The 13580-nt window shown below is 36.6% G+C and overlaps 2 protein-coding genes across 2 annotated transcripts in view; both read left to right on the top strand.

The window, feature by feature from the left end:
* Positions 1 to 1278: 1278 nt before the first annotated feature.
* On the top strand, positions 1279 to 1998 carry LOC149784681 (general transcription factor II-I repeat domain-containing protein 2B-like). Its single transcript, XM_089933030.1, has one exon. It carries the CDS (start codon positions 1279 to 1281, stop codon positions 1996 to 1998), a length of 720 nt encoding a protein of 239 aa, XP_089789156.1.
* Positions 1999 to 2666: 668 nt separating this feature from the next.
* Positions 2667 to 13580, top strand: part of LOC149784679 (uncharacterized) — a 43274-nt gene continuing 32360 nt past the window's right edge. Inside the window, exon 1 of the mRNA XM_089933029.1 lies at positions 2667 to 3739. Within this exon, the coding sequence (XP_089789155.1) occupies positions 2956 to 3739 (784 nt within the window). The 5' untranslated portion in view covers positions 2667 to 2955. The remainder of the gene's footprint in view (positions 3740 to 13580) is intronic.

Raw genomic sequence — 13580 nt, 5'->3', positions numbered from 1 at the left:
TTCATAACCCTCCTAGCAGTTAAATGGCTGGACCCTTAGAACTATTTCAATCCGTTAGACTCACTCAAGGGTGTCCAAAGTCCGGCCCGCGAGCCAATCACGGCCCGGGGTAAGATTTCATACGGCCCGCAGCTTCGATCATATAATGTATTATTTATGACACGCTAGCACGCGAACCCTTCTCCGCTCATTTCTGCCACGGCGACTTAAAAGAAAAAAAGGAAAGTTGACACTGAGGGCCGCCGCTTTCAGGAGAGATGGGAATTACAGTACTTTTTTTACTGAAAATCGAGGCAATTGTGTTTGTTTCATTTGTAATGAGACTGTTGCCTTGTTTTAGGATTTCAGTGTAAAGAGACACTACCAAACTAAACATGATAACACATACGACAAGCTTACAGGGAGTGACCGCGCTGAAAAAAGTGAAGCAACTCCAAGCTGCTCTGGCATCACAAAAGCGATTCTTCATGCCGGCCTGTGAGTCAAAGGAAAATATCACCAAAGCAAGCTACGAAGTGGCCTTGTTAATAGCTAAACATGGCAAATCTTTTACTGAAGGTACATTTATCAAAAACTGTGTCATGAAAATGGTGGAGAACATTTGCCCCGAGAAGAAGCAGGAATGTACGAATGTTTGCCTGGCACGTAACACTGTGGCACGGAGAGCTGAAGGCATATCGTCAGATATTCAGAGACAACTGAGGGACAGGGGAGTGACTTTTTATTATTTCTCATTAGCCTGCGATGAAGGCACTGATACTTCTGACACTGCACAGCTCTTGATTTTTTAAAGAGGAGTTGACGACAACATGAACGTAATAGAGGAGCTGCTTGACCTCCAAAGCCTTAAAGACCAAACCAGAGGAACGAATTTATTCGTTTCTGTTTGTGATGCTGTTGATGATATGAAACTACCGTGGAGTAAAGTTTCTGGGATCATTAACGATGGTGCGCCTGCCATGGCTCTTGAGCGAAGTGGACTGTCCACACTGATCTGCAATAAAGTCAGCGAAGAAGGAGGTAAAGCTATTAAACTACACTGTATAATTCATTTCAAATTTGATCATGTTATGAAACCAGTGGTAAAGGCAATCAATTCTATTCGCTCTAAAGCTCTACACCACCGACAGTTTCAGCAGTTCTTGCTTGACATCCAAGCTGAATACGGAGACGTAAAATATCACAACGATGTGAGGTGGCTAAGTCGGGGTCCGCAATGCAGCGATTTTTCTCTCTCAGAGAAGAAATAAGACATTTTTGTGTGAAAAGGGGTAACCGATGGAAGAATTGTCCGATCCTGTATGGCTGGCAGATTTGTCTATTTTGGTTGACATAGCGAATCATCTGAATGGGCTGAATGTTAATCTTCAAGGACGATATGCAGTGGTGAGTCAGCTATACGCTCACGTCAAGGCCTTTGGAACGAAGCTGCAACTTTTCCAAAGACACTTGTCCCAAACAGGGCCCTGCACCGCGCACTTCCCAGCTGTGAAAGAGGTAATTGACAGTTTCCCACATGACAACATCGGTGTGCAAATGAAGAGTTATGCAACAGCTATCGCATCTCTTTCTGTGGAATTCAACAAACGCTTTCAGGATTTAGCAGTTATTGAAAAGGACATGTTGCTTTTCTCTTCTCCCTTCTCCGTGGACCCTGATGATTCTCCTCCACAGCTGCAACTGGAGCTCATTGGGCTGCAGTGTGACGATGAGTGGCGCGCCAAACACCAGCAGCTTTCTGTTGTTGACTTTTACGGTCAGCTGGATAAAGGCAGATTTCCAGAAATGCGAACATTTGCTAAGAAAATGCTGAGCTTATTCGGCTCCACATATTTGTGTGAGCAGACATTTTCTGTCATGAACCTAAACAAGAACAGATTGAGGTCAAGACTAAGTGACTCCCACTTACGTGACATTTTACGCATCTCAACCACTGCCCTCAAACCAGACCTGGCCTCTTTAGTGAAATCCAGATCTCAGTATCACCCTTCTCATTAGTGTCAGCAAGTTATCGGTTTCTTGATCAATCTGAAATTGAGTGTTTTGAACGGTAACATCTGTCACTATTAACAGTGAAAAGCCAAAAGCACACTTATGCCCTTGGACTTATGGCACTCATTTTATTAAACTCTTGAATAAGATTTGGTTATAACTGTTGATGTTATGTACCTGTATATGTGGCACAAACTATTATTTTCTGAAAGATCTTTTAAAAGACAAAAGCAAAACTCACTTCTTTTAAACTTTAATGATAATAGAAAATTTTGCATTAGCTATAACTACTGTTTAAAATGACCATGAGGCAAATATATTTATCTAACTCATGGAAATTTAAGGTATTACATACAGTTTAATGTTATCTGACTCTCCAGATATGAATGAAAGGCAGAATTGTGTTTTTAGAGTTGTTCATGTCTGCCTGAGTGGCTTATATTTAGTTACATTGCCATTTGAAAAATAAAGATAATTGTGACAACGAAAATTGTTTTATTTATTTGTTGTTTATTTTTTTTAAAATTTATTTATTGTTCTATAACAGTGTATATTTGCATGTAACTTTTGTGGTAAAAAAAAAAACAAACAAAAAAAACAAAACAAAACAAAACAAAAAAAAAAAAAACATCAGAAGGAACTATTGGACCCCGGGCATCTTTACTTTATCAAATCCGGCCCTCTTTGCAAAAAGTTTGGACACCCCCTGCACGGTTAGAGAATCGGAAAGTTCCATTACATTTAAGCAACAAGAACTCGTTTCCACATTTAGGCCTTTGGTTTCGGAGGTGAATGACGAGTCACGTGATTATTCCAGTGGTGCGGACGTGACTCGTTTGTGTCTCTTGGATAATCGGTTTTAAGAACCACAAGAAGAGACATAGTACCGAAAGAAAACATTAACGGATATGTTAATTTTATGATAGATTTTTTAAAATAAGTGAATACACAACGGTCAACACAATGACACGTCCTGGAGAAAAACCATACAAATGTGGTACATGTGACAAAATGTTCGGTACAAGTGCAAAATTAAAGGTTCATATAGGAATGCACACTGGAGAAAAACCATTTAAATGTGAAGAATGTGATGAAATGTTTCAGTATATTTCACGCTTGAACGTGCACATGCGGATGCATACTGGGGAAAAACCATACAAATGTGAAATTTGTAGTAAACTGTTTAAGCAGAATGGTAGTCTAAAAGTGCACATGAGAATACATACTGGAGAAAAACCATTTAAGTGTGGAGTATGTGATGACATGTTTAAACACATTACACACTTAAAGGTACACATGAGAACACATACAGGAGAAAAGCCATTCAAGTGTGAAATATGTGATAAAATGTTCAAACATAAAGTCAGTCTGGAGAAGCACACTCGGATACATACGGGAGAAAGACCATTCAAATGTGAAGTTTGCGATCGCTTGTTTAATCACAGTTATGTCTTGAAGAATCACATGAGAGTTCATACTGGAGAAAAGCCATTTAAATGTGACCTTTGTTCAAAAATGTTCAGTCAAAGCTATTCAGTGAAGATTCACATGCGAATGCATAGTGGTGAAAAGCCATTCAAATGTGAAGTTTGTGATAAAGTGTTTAGTGATGGCAGTAGTTTAAGGAGGCACATGATGATACATACTGGAGAAGTGCCACACAAATGTGAAATTTGTGATCACGTGTTTAGTCAGAGCTATGACTTAAAGAGACATTTGATAAGAAGACACAGTGGAGACAAACATTAAAATCAATGTAGATTTTTTTATACGGTTTTATTGGAGGGAGTAGCTTCAAATTTCAAGCCAGTTAAGATGCGTGCAAATATGAAGTCGGAGAATATGTTTACAGCAAGCTATGACTCGCAGAGGCATATGATAAGACCCAACGGACAAACAAACATACAACTCAGTTTTAAGTTTGTTCGAGTGGTAGTTTGAAGAAACTCAAAATGAGTGAGGATCTACACTGGAGAGAAAGAAAAAAAGTGTAAAATCCATGATAAACAGCTTAGTCAGATTGGTGCTTGGTATTCAAAATGACATCTATTTGTGTGAAGCTGAGAGAGAGAGAGAGAGAGAGAGTGCCAAATTTTAAAAGAATAATGTTTTTAATTATATGAAGAAAAGAGACATATTTATATTTGTGTGATATAATATTAAGTGAAATATTTTAAAGAAATTCTTTTGTGAGCAGAATACATTATCAGATGACCGGATCTCCACATATCTGCTGCTGCTTTAATTTTGATATCTCATGAATACATGTAAATTTTAGTGTATCATGCATGATTTTAAAATTATGGCTTGTTTTTACTAATATATTTTTATTATTTATTCATTTTTGAGTGATATCACTGGTCAACAGTGAAATCATTACTGACTTGAAAAGGCCCTAATCTGTAGTATTTTGGTGTGCCGAACACGAATATAACCGTGAAAAATTTGTATTGGCTCTCGTTTTGAAGATATTCATATACCTCATTTTCTATGTTTCACTGTGTAAATTTCTCCAGTAGGACTGCAGCAACATCCGGAATAATGATGTAACATTGCATAATACCATCATGCTCACATCATCCACAGTTGATTGCATCATTTTCTGATGCAATGCAATACTAATGCCATGCGGCTGCTGAAGTAAGTTGACGTCAGCAGTGTACTATACATGTGTAGGCCTATTATACTAATGCCAGGCGGCTGCTGAAGCTGACGTAAGCAGTGTACTATATAAAGCCCAATCAGATAGGTTCAGTATTTAAAATATTTTAGACGTTGTGCGAGACAGTTCAAGCTACTGTTACATAAAACTTATTATTTTATCCATTTACGTACAATAAAGAACAGTAATGCCTCGAAAGTGTGTTAATACCGCGGACAATTTTTGCTATATTTGTGGGGAAGTGACATTTGCCAACCAGAAGAAAAGTATCAATTCTCAAGTGAAGAAGGCATATCATCTTTACTTCGGATGCAAGGTTGGTGACCAAGACAAGCCTTGGGCTCCGCATATATGCTGTGCTACATGTACAACACAGCTTTCACAGTGGTTGAATTGCAAAAGGTCATCAATGCCGTTTGCAGTCCCAATGGTGTGGAGAGAGCCAAGCAACCACCTAAATGACTGTTACTTCTGCTTGGTTCCTCCTCTTTCCGGCGGAATAACGAAGCGAAAGAAGTCGAGAATAGTCTACCCAAACATTCCGTCTGCATTGAGACCAGTTCCACATGGTGAGGGACTTCCTATTCCAGAACCTCCAGCAGAATATTCTCTTGATTCATCTGACGAAGACAAAGGTGAGTCGACCTGTTCTTCTCCTGGTCCATCAGCATGCAGTGATCCAGATTTTCACTGTGGTGCATCATCAACCCCACACAGAATAACACAGGAAGAACTAAATGACCTGATTCGTGATTTGGACTTATCAAAGAACAAGGCAGAATTGCTAGGATCAAGACTCCAACAATGGAATCTTCTAGAAGAAGATGTCACAATTACTGCATATCGAAAGCGCCACCAGCAATTGGAGCCTTTCTTCAGAAAGGAAAGTAATCTGATATTCTGTTCCGATATTGAGGGCCTCATGAATGCTTTAAAAATCACTCATGACCCACAAGAATGGAGACTATTTGTGGACTCTTCGAAACTGAGTCTCAAGGCTGTGCTTTTGCACAATGGAAACATTCTTCCATCTATTCCAGTAGCGTATGCTGTCCACATGAAAGAGACATACGATAACTTAAGGCAGCTACTGAATTCCATTGAGTATAACAAGTACAGCTGGCACCTCTGTGGTGATTTGAAGGTAGTTGCCCTTTTAATGGGACTGCAGCAAGGATATACAAAATACATGTGTTTCTTATGCGAGTGGGATAGCCGAGCAAGGGAAATGCACTACATGAGGAAGGAATGGACTCACAGGCAGAATGTAGCCATTGGAGAGAAGAATATCCAACACCCAGCTCTGGTTGAGGCTCAGAAAATCTTGCTACCACCCCTTCACATCAAACTAGGTTTGATGAAGAACTTCGTGAAAGCCATTGACCGGACTTTGCCAGCATTCCGATACCTGCATGAAAAATTCCCTCGACTCAGCGAAGCAAAGATTAAAGAGGGAGTTTTTGTGGGTCCTCAGATTCGAGAGCTTTTCAAAGATGACCGGTTCAACAACTTGCTGGAAGGTGACGCGAAACAAGCATGGAATGCTTTTCGCCTAGTTTCTACAAACTTCCTCGGAAATGTTAGGGCAGAAAACTATAAGGAACTAGTAGAAGACATGTTGATGAAATATAAGAAACTTGGCTGCAATATGTCTCTAAAGATTCACTTCCTTCATTCCCATTTGGATTTCTTTCCTAGCAACTGTGGTATTGTTAGTGATGAACACGGCGAACGTTTTCATCAAGATATCGCAACAATGGAACAAAGATACCAGGGAAAATGGTCCACTACAATGCTGGCTGACTACTGCTGGACACTCCTCAGAGATGCTCCCGAACAGCTGTACAAGAGACAGGCGAAGAAATCTAAGATGTAGTCAATGACTTGATTTTTTATAGGTAGGCTATTACAGTTGACCTTTTACTATTGGAATGCATTTCGTTATGTAAACATTAATTTCTTGCAGATTACAAAAAAACTAGAGCCAATTTTGCAATTTGACTGTCATATTCGTGTTCAGCACATAAAAATTGATAAGAATTGACTAATTTTATTTCAGTAACATGACTTTTGTAAAAATTTGTTGTCCAGTGTATTTAATTGTTATTTAGCCTTACACTGATGTGAACACTTACTTATAATGATTCCACCTGTTTCCCAAGATTCCACCAGTTTCCCTTTTCTTGGCCTCTTCCCATTTTTACATCATGTACAATGAACTTATTATAATATATGCTTCTTACTTCAACCAAATTTTTAGTATTGATATGAAGTTCCATAAGATTACTGCAAAGATGCATTTGCTAACTTAATTAACTTATTTAGTAACCTCATTTGTTCTTTGGATAAGAATCGTAATAAAACAGTAGCAATTGGGAGTGAGGCATTTCGACCCCAAGACATTTTGACCTTAAGAAAATTCCTAAGACATTTCAACCCAAAGATATTTCAACCACAGCCATGGGACAATTCGACCCCAATTCAGGAGTTTTTTAAAACAATAATTAGCACTTTGCTAATGTCCATTCCCACTAATCACATGGTTATTTGTTGTCTAGAATTAAAGAAGATGCAATCACAATGCTATGTTGCTGAAAAAAGATGCCATAAGTTGATTATAATTAAAGAAACTGATTCAGATGATGAAAACATGGTAATGTGAATGGGGAAAAAAAGTATCACACACTGTACAATTGTATAAAAGAGCTGAAAAGTTTTAAAACAGTAAGTTGCACATTGCTAATGGTCATTCCCATTAATCACACGATTATTCTTTGATGCCTGCAATTAAAGAAGATGCAGTGGTCTTTAATCCTAAGTTATTATGTTGATAATCATAATCAGAACAAACTATTGTCAAAAAGTTGTCAGAAGTTAATTATAATTAAATTAAATGTTAATTTGAATGTAAAGATTATAGATAGATGTATGAAAGTCAAACATAGCACACACTGTTAATTGTATTAAAGAATTGAAAATTTTCATTTCATACCAATTTTTATCCTAAGCTTTAATAAAGGTGTTTGGTATGCTTGTATGTGTAAATTATTTTATATATTTGTATATTATGAGATTTCGGTTGGATATATTGTGGTATAATACTAACTGAATTGTTTTTATTGTACATTAATGAAGTATGCATGAACAAGCCATTAAATACCTTTCTGTTAATTACACCTTACTATTATACTATAGCTAGTATATCTTTTTAAAAGTTATATTGAAGTCTTAAAAGTGTTTTAGTCCCTATGGTACTGTAACTACAAGATATTTTTTCTCTTTTAGTTATATATCATAAATAAACATACTTGTTCTTTAACCATTAACTTTGTTGATGTTCATCTCCAGTTTAAATCCTTCTAACATGCATACAGTGCTTTTATCATGTGTAAAATATGAATGGCTTTCCCAGTCATCTTCATTATATCTGACTGATCTTGTTTATAGCGGCCGTGATTGGCCGAGCAGTCTAAAGTGCTCACCATTACGGATCACTGCCATATCACCTCTGTCTGCGTGAGTTCGAGTCTCAGGCTTGGCTAACATGGGTATGTGAGAAAGCCTGCCAGTAGCTTCTCGTGATTCGGTGGTTCTTCCCAGGGTTTTCCAGGGTTCTTCCTCCACCAATTATACTGGCCGCCATGAAGAGCCTATCTTGTCTTGAAAAATGGCATTAAATCCTACAACAACAAAAACCTCTTGTTTATAGAACAAAAAGGTAATTGACCGTGGTGCACTTTTACATGACCCACACATAAACAATAAATTAAGCTTGTGTCAAATTGTCTTGGGGTCTAAATGTATTAGGGTTAAAATTTCTGAGAGCCTTAAAAATTGACACCAAAAAAAGAAACAATAACATTTAAATTTAGTCATTTTTTGTCTCCCCTACTCTTTATTTGGGCTCATCAGCTGCATGATTATTCATTTTGTAATGCATTCTTCACATGATTGCCCAAACAGCTTTGTATGTATGTATGCATGTATGTATGTATAAGACCACTCTTGTGGCCTAGTGGTTTGAGCATCCACCTCGAATGCGGAAGGTAATGGCTTTTTTTAACCCTGACCAAGTCATGCCAAAGACTGATAAAAATGGTGCTAAGAGCTGCCTCACTTTGAGCTCAGCATGAAGAGGTTAGTGTTAGGACTGGTTGGCCTGGTGTCAGGAGAATGTGACTGGGTGGGACATCATGCTACATGTCTGCTAGATATCATTAATACTGCCACACTGCAGACATTGTAGTGATAATCTCCTTTAAAAAAAGCTGTCCCTCAAGAGTTTTGGACTCTTCATTTATTTCTTTTATGAAACTCAGGACTCCCCAGCCAGTCTTTTAAAGTCACCTGCATACACTCAGGAGTCCCTCACTTTCAAATAAGGATACAAAAGAAAAGAGTACATGCTCATTCATTTAATTAAAATCGGGGTAGTATTCTTAGCCATTTAGACTGCGGAGCAAAACAATAAATTCACACAAGCTCTAGGTACATGTACTCAAATATCAACAATCAAATGAAACATTTGCCTACTTTGTTTTTTGTTGATTTTTCACCATCTGTTGGCATTAGTTTCTTTTTCCTCAAACTCCATTTCCATAAAAGCAAAAAAAAAAACTAACTTTTTACAAATCAAGGTGTTAATGTAATCACTGTGGTCATATATATATATATATATATATATATATATATATATATATATATATATATATATATATATATATTGCATCTTTATCTTGTTTGTACATTTTTATTTTCCTTTTTTCATTACAATATATTTTTTGCTGATATCAGTAATCTGTTAATAGGTTTTTGAATATTTCTGCATTTTCAGCATTTTCTGTTTTGTCTTTGTCTAACAGTTTAATCTATAACAATATGTCCTGTTTCAGTATTTCTTTTTTTCTGATTTGTCCTCATGCTGTGTTTTCGTTTGTCTCTGGCTGTAGTGTCCTCGGGTGTCTTTTTTTTCAATTGCTTGGATGTACACTCAGGGATCAGTTTTTCTTTTATTGGCTTTCTGCTTGCCTTGTTTCTTTTCGAGTTGCACCATGATGTTCTTCATTGTGTGATGCATCCCCTGAAATATCTACCCTGTTTTGCTATTTGTTCTATCTATTTGTTTAAAACAGTATCTTTGTTTTTCCTGGGATCTCTCTTTTTGGTGCATGATTATCTTTAGGTGAATTGTTAATTCTCTTTTGTGCATCTCTGCATGCCCTTTGATGTTGTGTGTTTTTACACTTTGTTCATTTAATTGCTTCTCCTTGTGTGTTGTTTTCCTCTCATTCTCTTTATCCATTGATGTGCACTGTCTAGATGCATATCCTGTTATACCATGTCTGTTTCATTCCTTTGGCAGATGCAACCTTTGTAACAGGTCTGTGGTTGTGAAAGCAGGTTTTCACTTTTTGTTCTGTTCTTTTTCAGTCTCCTAATGCATGTCCCAGTCTGTGTTGGTTATCGCCTCTATGTTGGCATTTTTTAACCATGGGCTTTTTATTATTCCGAACTATTGTTTAAACCTTTCTATTGTTACCTTGATGAGAATTTCTGTTGGACGTCCTGAGATATGTATTTCTTTTAGTAAACATACTTTTCTTCAGCCTTTTAAAAAGTCTCCACTGACAGAGTAGTTCCTGTTATAAATCACACACATCTTTAAATAACAGTTATTATTATAATGGCTTATTGCTGATAACAGTACTGTCTAAATCAAACTATGAGAATGCTTTGATTGCTTTCATGTTGTATATTTGCGCTGACACCAACTGAGTTTAAAGAAATTTGCAACAAAACAGGTCATTCTTTATTACCAGCCAATTACAGGTGGATAAACTCAAAAAGATCATGTTTGTTTGAAGTACATCAGAGTAGCCTTCAGAAAGGTGTTCGTTTTTGAAAGGATAATTATAATGATATGGATTACTCACACTGACTTCTTGCCTATTTACATTAGTCTGGTCTTCGTCTAGTCGGCAGATGGACACGGCAAACCAGAATATGAAAAAGGTGAGCACATTGGGGGGAAAATGAGGTGCATCTTGGGAGAAACTGTGCATCCTTGAGAATTTCATATGTATTTGACATGAATGCTGTCACTGAGAGCTGTATCTAAATATGTGTATAAAGATAAAACACTTAGTTTAATTTCATTTGTAAATCGCTTGATGTAAAGTCACTTTGCCCCGAACCCTTTGCCAATAGAGCATGTGTTTTTAGTAAATTCTGTTTTCGATAGAGGATCTGCTCTGACCTCAAACATCCAACCTTACAGTTAAAATATCTACTGTGGGGTGAGAAAGGTAAGAGGAAGTAGTGTACAATATTTTATGCACATTGTATGTTGCTGTATATATGTGAGTGTGCATGCATGTGTGTATGTATGTATTTATTTATGCATATATGTATTATGTGTGTATGTACAGCCATTTTGCTGTTTGATGTCAAACATGTACATTTGTAGCTTCTATAGCCATATATTGAGAATATGATTTATGCTGTTGAAAGTTGTTTTTTTCAAGGTGAAGTTCCAGATATATAAAATTCATGTCATATGAGAGTCTTACACTGTACATATTTATATGTTTTACATTTTCATGATATTTGAATGATATTGCTGTTAGTACATGCCTTTTTCATTGTATTTTACCCAAAACTGAATTGGGTTTTTTTGTTTAATTACCATGTGCTGTACAATGTACATCTGTTACATTATTGATGTCCAGTGACACTCTTTTATCGTAATATTTTATTGCTCTAATCCATGTCAGCATTGTCTTGCATGTAGCGCTGAACTGACCCATTACTGGAGGAAATATCTTGTATGTACAAGGACAAACATCCAAGACTGAGAAAGCATGGATTAAGCAATTGAGACTTGGAGTAGCATTGCGAGTACTTTTGTTAGTACCCCTTTATCCTTTCGTGATCTTTATAAAAATCAGTTGAGATTATGATCTCATAGTACAAAAGATTAAGGGAATAAACATCCATCTTCATGTCCTTTAATATTAAGTATATTTTAATTCTGCATATATTTATATATATTAGAACCATTTATGTAAATTGATTAACCAGCTTTAAACGTTTAGATTAGAAATGGCATTTTTAATATTTTTAGCTCTGAAACAAGATTTTAAATACTTTATAGCATAATCATAATTACATGGATGGATGGATGGATGGATGTGTCTTTCAATGAATGAATAAGCATATCAGGGTTAGACAAACTTTGAAAATTCATGGCTATCCTTAGACAACCATTCTTGAAAATTCAGCTGAACAGCAGATGTTTCAAGTTGTCCTGCATCATCCGTAAGACTACCCTAATCAAATTTGTTCAACAACTTTTTGTGATATATTTAGTCTTAACTGTACAGAATACTTGTAACTCAGTATCAGTCCTACAAATGGATACCGATGGAAAGTGTTTACAAATTTACACACTTACTGATACTACTGTTTAAGAATAGCAAATGAAATATAATAAACAATTTTCTTTTTCTGATGCTCTCTTGTTGTCCATCAGCTCTCTACAAGCTGGCCACCCCCCCAACCACAAACTTGTCATATTTTATATTTATCTGAGTTTACATCATTATGGTTATTGCATGATATTTATCCAGCGGTGTCAGGGAAACTGTGCGCTATTGACATGGGACCTTTGCAATTGTCCAACAATCCAATATAGAATACAGTGCAATTATGGTTGTTTTTATTATCAAAACTTGCTATAGTCATTTAGCTACAGTTGGCCAACGGCAGCAACTGTCAGATTGTACAGTGAGTGCCCATTTATTCAATAGATTTGAGTTGTACAACATAGTTATTTTCAATCTTACGAGAAGATATATTGAGAGTGGTATTACTACACTATTACTGCAAAAGCCCTGTCTCCCACACAATACAATGGTATGCATCAGTGGAAAATGCTTGTAATAGTGGGGGGGGGGGGGTGGTGTGTGTGTGTGTGATTAGGAATTTTAGAGTAGGTTTAACAATTTTTCAGTCATATCGCTACGATGTCTGCAGTGTGGCAGTTTATAGTGATGTCTAGCACGAGGGCATCATGCCACAGTCATGTAGCATGATGTCCCACCCAGTCACATTATCCTGACACCAGGCTGACCAGCCCTAACACTAACCTCTTAATGCTGAGCACCAAGCGAGGCAGCTGTTAGTACCATTATTGTAAGTCTTTGGGATGACATGGCCAGGGATCGAACCCACAACCTCCCGCTTCTGAGACGGATGCTCTTACCACTAGGTCAATGGAGCAGTATTGTAATAGTGGCCATTTATTAAATATTATTACAGATTCATAATTAACATAATTTAATCTAAGTACATTTATTCATGTCAGTTAGAAATAATTACAATGGATAGTTTCTGATGTGCTTGCTTTAAGTCGTATGGCTCAAATATCTTGTGTAAAGACAAGAGACATTTAAAAATAATAATAATAATAATACTAATGAGGACTTTGTATAGCGCCTAATCTTTAGAAGCTCTAAGCGCTTTACAACTTTAGACAACACCTGTAAGATAAGAAACATAATATTATTACAAAAACAAACAACATGAAATTAGAAAAACATTTAAAAAAAAACAAACAAAAAAAACCCATGGTCAATTGAACAAATAGGTATCAACCAACTCTTATAACGAAACACACTAAAATACATACTGGAGAAAAACCATACAAATGTGATATTGTGCTGTAAACTATTTAGTCAAAACTATGCCTCGAAGATTCACCTGAGAATACATACTGGAGAAAAACCAATCGAATGCAATACTTGTTAAAAGAAAAGTTTAGGTAAAGCTATGCCTTGAAGATTGATATGAGACTGCATAGTGGAGAAAAGCCATTCCAATGTGAAGTTTGTGATAAAAGGTTTAGTGATGCTGGTAGTTAAAAGTT

This window comes from Sinohyriopsis cumingii, chromosome 14 (genome assembly GCF_028554795.1).
Source record: "Sinohyriopsis cumingii isolate HCF-2022 chromosome 14, ASM2855479v2, whole genome shotgun sequence".
NCBI lineage: Eukaryota > Metazoa > Mollusca > Bivalvia > Unionida > Unionidae > Sinohyriopsis > Sinohyriopsis cumingii.
The sequence above is the reverse complement of the archived record's forward strand: the minus strand, read 5'-3'. Positions and strand labels throughout refer to the sequence as shown.